Source organism: Thermobia domestica, chromosome 8 (genome assembly GCF_964235325.1).
Source record: "Thermobia domestica chromosome 8, izTheDome1.hap1.1, whole genome shotgun sequence".
In the NCBI taxonomy this organism is placed as follows: Eukaryota; Metazoa; Arthropoda; class Insecta; order Zygentoma; family Lepismatidae; genus Thermobia; species Thermobia domestica.
Window position 1 is genome coordinate 93,152,334 of NC_137461.1, and position 8,518 is coordinate 93,160,851.

General features: G+C 41.5%; 1 protein-coding gene across 1 annotated transcript in view; it reads left to right on the plus strand.

The window, feature by feature from the left end:
• The window catches only part of LOC145693074 (ras-like protein family member 10B), a 348,853-nt gene extending 340,769 nt beyond the window's left edge, over window positions 1–8,084 (plus strand). Inside the window, exon 3 of the mRNA XM_081768755.1 lies at window positions 7,128–8,084. Within this exon, the coding sequence (XP_081624881.1) occupies window positions 7,128–7,694 (567 nt within the window). The 3' untranslated portion in view covers window positions 7,695–8,084. The remainder of the gene's footprint in view (window positions 1–7,127) is intronic.
• Window positions 8,085–8,518: the final 434 nt, after the last annotated feature.

Genomic DNA, 8,518 nt, shown 5'->3' on the forward strand with positions numbered 1-8,518 from the left:
AACGAAAAAAAAGGAGTTTATATATTTGGTGTCTTACGCAGTAACACCATCTATAACTGCAAAGTTTTTTTTGTTTTTTTTAGTGCTAGCCGAAGGCTAGCTCCCTCGCGAGGATTACGCCCTCTATCCGGGGTGAGGAGTGCAGAGACTGGGGAAGGAAGGATATTGGAGGTGGTCTATGGGAAGTAAGAGTAAGCGGAAAGAATCATTTATTTTATTTAGATCATAATTTCAGTTTATTGCTTTTATTGCATTTTATTCAATTTCATTGGACATTATGAACTTTGTTCATAATCATGAGGACAGGGGAAAAAAATGACAATGAAGTGCATATGACAGGACAACACAAGGATATGTTAGTGAGACGAATGCAGATTATCTTCTTGTCCAGGGGCTGCTCTGGACAGTAATGTAGACAAGTGGAGCCCTGTTAGCACAATAGGTTACGGTGCAGCATATGTAGGTGATATATGAAATGGAAGGTGATCAGAAGAATAAGCTGAAGCGACAAAATGATCTGGATGGTCTGGTGGAATGGTTTTGAGATATAAAGAGAAGAGTTGGGATAGAGGGCAAGTAGAAAATTGATATCCTAAATCATAGTGGCGGTCGGCATCCATAGTATCTAGAAGTAGTGGATGACGTTGCCGAAACCGAAACTTTAGTCGCAACTGTTCAAGATGACGGAGAATGGTAGGAAAAGAGATACGGTCGTAAAGCTCCTGTGTCGGACTGGGAAGCTTGATCCTATAAGCCAGACGAAATGCGTGTCTTTCAAGAACTTGTAATTTCTGATAGAAAAAAGGTAGTGCAGCAACCCAAGCGGGATGACCATAAGTTAGAACTGGACGTAAGAATACCTTATACGTATTAAGGATTGTAATGGGTTGCAATCCCCATGTGGTACCAACTAGACGTTTTAGTAAATTGAGCCGAGCATACGCTTTACGAATGATTGCGTGAAGATGCGGCCGCCAAGTTAAGTGATGATCGATAATGATACCAAGATAGGTAACCTGTTTAGTAGGTGATATTCGTGTGCCGTGAACCTCTAGATTAAGTAGATTGGGGTTTTTCTGAACTCGAGAACGTTTTCGAGGTGGTATGAAGACTATAGCTTGAGTCTTAGTCGAGTTAATATGAAGGCGCCACTTAGCACACCATCGGAGAAAAGTCTATTGCTAGGTGGAGTGTAGAATTGATTTGTTGAATAGTTCTGGCCGTGCAAAGAAAGGCAGTGTCATCTGCATATTGAAAAGTATGAACATTGGGAGGAAGGGTTGGCATATCAGCTACAAACAGAAGGTATAGAAGAGGCGAGAGAGCGGAGCCTTGAGGTACACCAGAATGGATAAAGATCGGATGGGATGAGGAACTATTGATGGTAACATAAGATAGGCGGTTAGAAAGAAAATGGAATATGAAACGGAGGTAGCAGAGTGGAAGCCTAAAACGGTGAAGTTTAAACATGAGGGCTAAATGCCACACTTTATCAAAAGCCTTCTCTAGGTCAAAAAGAATGAGGCATGAAGGCCGAGCAGTGTTATAATGATTCGTGATTAGGTTGAGAAGTCTGAGCAATTGATCATTGATGCTGAAATTAGGTCGGAAACCAGCTTGGTGTACAGGCAAGAGATTATATTGAGAAAGATGGTGATGTAATCTGATGACAATGATGCGCTCAAGAATTTTGCTAAATACGGAGGTTAATTGTATTGGACGGTAAGAAGCAACAGAATCTGGAGGTTTGTTGGGCTTAAGAAACATGAGAGTGGAAGAAGTCTTCCAGTCACAGGGGATGTAGCCAGTCCGGAGAATAAAAGAATATATATATGAAAGAAGCAGAAGAAGACAGTAAGGAGCCTCTTTGATATGACGATAAGTTATGTGGTCGATACCAGGAGCTGTGTTGCGCTTGCGGTTTACGACGGTGGCGATATCAGATGTAGAAATTGGAGCTGTGAGAGGATTGTCGTCTGGAAGAATGTGTGCTGCACTGGGTTGTAGATATGGAGATGATAAGTTCAAGCGATCAGTAGGATGTCTTTAAACAAAATCAGATGGGAATGGGGTGAAGGTGGTCTGCAGGTGGTCTGCAAAGGCGTTCGCTTTCTCTTCGTCTGTGTGTAATGGTTGGTTATTTACTAACAGCGGATATGGTGTGCGAGTAAGCTTCCCAGTCAACATATGAAATCGCTTCCAATACTTAGTAGGGTGTGAAGTTTCAGCTAAGTTGTTACACGTCTTCACCCAGTTCCGAAGTTTATGTGCTTTGACGTAGTTACGCACAGTGCGCTGAAGTTGGCGATGATGACGAAGAGCTTCTAGGTTACCAGTGCGCTGATATTCGCGAAAGAATTCGCGAGAACGATGTATGAGAGGTAGGTAGTTTGGCGGTAAACGTGGTTGGTACCTGGATATTTCAGTTGTGGGTATATGAAGGTCAGAAGTGTGATGAATGGAATGAGTGATTTCAGAGACCCGTGCGTAGAGATCATCTTCGGTAGTGGGAGGCTCGATGGTAACCAGATCTTCAGCAATAGTAGTGCGATAGTCATCCCACTTAGCTTGATCAAATCGTGGAACACGACGAGGTTCAGGGAGCAAACGAAGAGTAGGAGCCTGTGGTTGATCGATATGAAGTTTGATAGGAAGGTGATCACTACCTATGGAATCGAGCACTTCAAGAGTGCAACGCTGGAAGAGATTGCCAGAAGAAATAACTACGTCAGGTGTGGTATTCGTGATGGGTCTGGTTGCTTTAGGTATATCAAAAACATGGCCGGTGGTATGAGTAGTAATGAAGTCAAGGAAGCTTTGTTTCTGATTATCTGGACGGCTGTGAATATTGATGTCGGCCATTATGATATAATATTTAAAGTTATTTTAGATGTAAAGAAAGAATGAGCGTGGGATGGGGTGTCCAGGGCGTACATATATGGTAGCTATGATAACGTAAAGAGAGTGGAAGTACAACGTAGTAATGAGATGCTCTGGAACATTAATCAATGCAGGATGATATTGGCGGTGACTAATCGAAGGATGGAAGCCAATGGCCACTCCCCCGTTTGCTCGGCGTGCTGTGATGGTAGAATCTGAACGGAGTAGGGTATAGCGAGGTATCCTGAACGTCATAGATGGAGTAAGGAGAGTTTCGTTCAGAAGGAAAGCCTGAATAGTTTCTTCTACAAGTAGCTGTTCGAAGAGAGTGTACTGGGAAGTAAGTGACCGAATATTAAGAAACAGTAATGAAATACCCATGATTAAGGTGCAGGAGTAGTGTTGGAAGTGGCGGAGGAGACATGTAATTCGTCAAGAGGGGTGGCATGAAAATAGACATGAGGTCCAGAGTAAGTAGCTTGGAAAGAATATTTAAAGATGATGCGGGCTGCGTGATTGACCACCTGGAGAATATGTTGACGTAGAAAAGGATGAATATTTTGCAATGCGATGGTAAAGAATGAAAGGAGTTGTTGGATGGAAATTGCTTCGCCAAGAGGTTGGGGTGGTACATTTTGTTGAATGTCAGGCAGGATGGGTCGCAGCGGAACAGTGAGCTCCGGATTTAAAGGTTCGGCCGTTGGCCGTGCTTTGCAGCGATAGCTATATGTGGAGTGTTGTTCCGGGCACGTAGAGCATTGAGGTGGCTTCGTTAGGTTAGTGCAAGCTTTTGTTTCGTGGTTTCCACTGCAGTACCCACACTTGCTTGGCTGGGTGCATTTCGATGTCGGATGTGAATTGTATGCTTGGCAGCGCTCACACCTTAATGGTAAAGGTGGCGGCGATTTCGATGGCTCTACGCGATGTTTCTTTTTATAAATGAGGGCGCCATGAGTAAGAAGATAATCAATAGTGGTTTGAGAATTGGTTAATATTCGTACCATATAGGTAGCTCCTTGATCGTTTTTAATACGAAGGCATTTTAGAATGGAGTGTCCCTCAAGAGTAAGTTCTTCCATGACCTCGTCGTCGGTTAGAGAAGGGTCAACCCCTGTAATGACAACCGAAAGAGCCGGTGCTTTTCGTGGTGGCGGTGCTTGACGAAATGTCTTAGGTTCGAGGCGCTTCATATTGGCGTGCTTACCAAAAATTTCAAAGCTGCACTTATTTCGCACAGTAGTTAAGAAAGTAGAATCGTAAGATTTGAAAATGATTCCGTTTCGAGTGCGAACTATCTGTGCTACAGAAGCGCGTGGCAGATATTTTACAAGTTGTTGGAAGGCTAGCTTTGTATTGTCAAACTTGGTGTCAAAATTGGTGAGCAGAAATGAATAGAGACACGGTTTGGAGGTATCCTGAATAGATGGGAATTCTTTGTCGTCGTCTAGATTCATTGAACTAACAGACTGTTCGGAGTCACTAACAGTGTGATGACGTTTAAACGGCGGCTGATGAGAAGTGCTGTTAGCTTTGTCGGGAGTGCGAGAGCGGGATCTACCGGTATTCTTGCCTTGAGATGAAGTTTTGTGCTTGCGGTCGGCCCCCTTGCCCACCGAGGTAGGTTCGAGAGACGGACCCGGAGGTTGCGGCGGTAGTCCCGGATGGCCACCTGAAGCCATCCCTTGAGATATTAGACGACTCTGACACTGAAGATGAGAGGAAATACAATGAGATGAGGTGCTAGGGGAAGCCCACTGTGGATCTCACTTGAGGCAGCAATACGTCCTCGCGGAGATGTCGGTCAGTACTAGCACTGGCCCTCCACAAAATTAGATGAAGAAAAGAGTAGATGATGATGACCACGGGCTCCCACTTGAGTCAACAATACGGACTGCAAGGGGATGTCGATTGTCTGTAGCAGAACAATCCTCCCTGAATGAACAAAAATTATTAGTTGCTCGCAGAGCGTTAGAAATCGTTCTCAGACCTTGATTCGATGATCGATTCTAAATGCTGAGTTAAGATGCTCTGCAAAGACATCACCTTCAAAGTACATAACAAGTAACTAATAATTGTCAGTGAGAATTTTAGTTTTGGAGTTTATTTGCAACAAGCAAAGCTTTAGGTAGTATCTTTGACATGTTTGCCAAGTAACAAATAACGCAACATATTATGTTGTAATAGGTCACGAAAATAATTTTGTAAACCTATCAACTGTCTGACTGTAGTTACATCAGTACAATGCTGCCGCCTGTTGATCTTGTATCCTAGCTCAGTGGACGTTATGGAGTTTTTACAATCACTCAGCTGTTATTCGTCGAAAAATCTCTATAACCCCGCCTGGAGGAAAAACGACACCTACCAAAAATGGAGGTTACTTTCTGTTGATGAGAATGAGATTAAAAGAATGAAAGTAAAATTATACACTTGCACGGTAATATGAACGTCTCATACACACGTACAACAGCCGTGCAAATACCCATGTGCACACAAGGGCTTAAGCACCGGTAATTTAAATGTGCTTCATCCACGCAAATGCACGGCTCAAGCATAAGTCATGTACATGCGCTGCATCCACACAAAAGCACGTGTGTACATAACGGCTACAGCACGGATTATATAAATGTGTGCTTCATCCATGCAAATGCACACGTGCACATAACAGCTTAAGTACGGGTTACTTACGTGTGCTGTATCCATGCAAATGCACATGCGTGTATAACATCTTAAGCAAGGGTTATATAAATATGTGCCTCATCCATGCAAATGCATATGTGCACATAACGGCTTAAGCACGGGTTACGTACGTGCGCTGCATCTATGCAAATGCACATGTGTACATAACAGCTTAAGCACGGGTTATATAAATGTGTGCTTCATCCATGGAAATGCGCATGTGCACATAACGGCTTAAGTACGGGTTCTCTACGTGCACTGCATCCACGCAAATGCAAATGTGTACATAACGGCTTAAGCACGGGTTACGTGCGTGCGCTGCATCCACACAAATGCACATGTGTATATAACGGCTACAGCACGGGTTACATAAATGTGTACTTCATCCATGCAAATGCACATGTGCACATAGCGGCTTTAAGCACGGGTTCTGTAGTTGTGCTTCATCCACGCAAATGCACGTGTGTGTGTAACGGCTTAGGCACGGGTTATGTAAATGTGCACTTTATCCATGCAAATGCACATGTGCACATACACGGGTTATGTATGTGTACTTCATCCACGCAAATTCACGTGTACGGCTTATGCACGGATTATGTATGTGTTCATCATCCACACAAATGCACATGTGCAAATGTACGGCTTATGCATGGATAGTGCACATGTGTCGTACACGTACGTGTTGTCTGGGGAGTGTTTTAAAACTTGATACGAGGAATGATCAGAAAGTAAAATTACAAAGCCTGTAGTGGAACGTGTATATATTATTTCATACAACCAATACAGCCAACAAATAATACGTACATTTGGTTATTTTTCGACATAGTCGCCGTATCGATGATCCTTACGTGCTCAGCCTCGTTGTCATGAAGTACGTCAGCTTAGCGACAGCCTCCGAGGAGCTCCTTCAAGTGCGGGAACAGGTGATAGTCGCTTGGAGCAAGGTCCGGTCTGTAGGGAGGCTGCTCGATTATGTTAATGCCGTTGTTGGGTCAGCCACTGCGCTCCTCGTCGGTGACGTTTTCTCTATCAGTCGCAACTTTCGACACCATTCTGCAACATGGTGTCAAGACATTACAGTCTCTCCATAAACATCTACTAGCTGCCGATAAATTTTAGCTGCGGCTACATGTTTCGCCCACAGAAATTGAATAACTGATCGGACTTCTTCGCGAGACCAGTTTTCCAAATCAGTCGCTATTTGTGTTTATCTACCACTAGCGTCGTAGGTGGCGGGTGGCTGAAATTCTGCACAGTTGCCAACTTCAAGTATTAAAATTATCGCACACTACTTATTTCTCTATGACAGACGAAACTCCAGAAATATCGGCCTTGTAACCTTAGTTTCTGATCCACCCTCGTATGTCGCATTTTCGGCAATTTATAACCCTGAAAGAAAGCATCTTTAAATACATGTTTATTAAAACTTTATTTATATATTTTTTTTAATATTAGGAATCATCTTCCAGAGTTCGATTACCGAGTTTCTAAACAGACTGTGTATTGAATTTCATCTTATAATATGTATACGTAACTTACACACTAATGTCTTTTCTTTTCCTTTCTTTCAGCAATTTGTATGGAACGAATTCACAGACGAATATGTGCCAACAGACAGTAAACATACTTATTATCCATCTGTGATCATCAATGACCATTTGTACGAATTAAAAATCTCAGATATCCCCGTCATTCCATACTTCCCAGTGAATTCTTATTACGAATGGACAGAGTTCCGTTTCTATGGACTTCGTAATGCATCTGCCTATATTTTAGTGTACGATCTATCTAATATAGATAGTTTTCAGTACATTAACAAAATACGGGATCAAATGTTGGAGAGCAGGGACATGCGAAATATCCCAACGGTGGTTGTGGGCAATAAGTTGGACCTTGTGGAATCATCGCGTGACATGAGTGACTCTAGGGAAAAACGTGAGATTTTGAAACTCGTGAAGAAAGAGTGGAATTGTTCATATATTGAGTGCAGTGCTAAATTCAACTGGCGAGTGGTTGCTGTGTTTAAGGAACTCATGAAGGCAGTGGATATGATGGAAAGCCGTCAATACAAAGAAGTATATTCACCTATAGACAATCTGCAAGATGCATTTGACAGGAATCGATGTATTGTCTTATGAAAGAATCGCAATGAATGTCTCGTAGAACCAAGGCTGTGAAGATTTTTTTTAATAATAAGATATTTCTCTTCACAAGTAACCTTCTAGTTCAAAACTCTAATTTGAATAAGATGTTTGTTTCTTAAATAATATAATTTGTTTCTTAAATAAGATAAATTTCTTTGCAAGTAATTACAAGTAATTTGAATGAAGTGTTTGTATGCTGGAGCAATTTTCATGTAAAATTATTTCAAATGTATTGCAACTGTAGTTCCAAGTTGAAAAATATTGTATTTTCTACTATTTAAGTTTAACTTATTACTTATATTTCTAACCTTTTTAAGACTCAAAACATATGATTGTCCATCAACCCTATCATGTTTTAAGGTATGTGGGATACAATAAACTGAATCATAATCCTATATCTTTATTGGATGGTGATCTAGTGTATTACAGACTGATCAATGTATAGACCCTATACAAAAAATCTAGGTAGTGAAGCCTGTTCATATACAGTTCCAAAGAAAATACTGCTCCCATATTTTCGCTTTTAAAAGATAGTTGGGAAAAGAATACTAGATACTCAAAACGAAAAGATCTAGCAATCTTCTCATGGAAAATAAGTCTATGTCAAATTCGTATGTGCTAAGAGCAGTACATATTGAAGTCTTTGATGCCCTATTCGAGAGCCCGAACATGTACAAACTAAAAAACTTATTAATCTTATGCTATGGTTTGTCGAAGTCTATGATTTATACGATCTTGAGTACAGTCATATATTCATGTTGATAATAATTGGTTTAGATCAAGCTCATAAAACTTAACATATGTTGTAATTTGTGAGT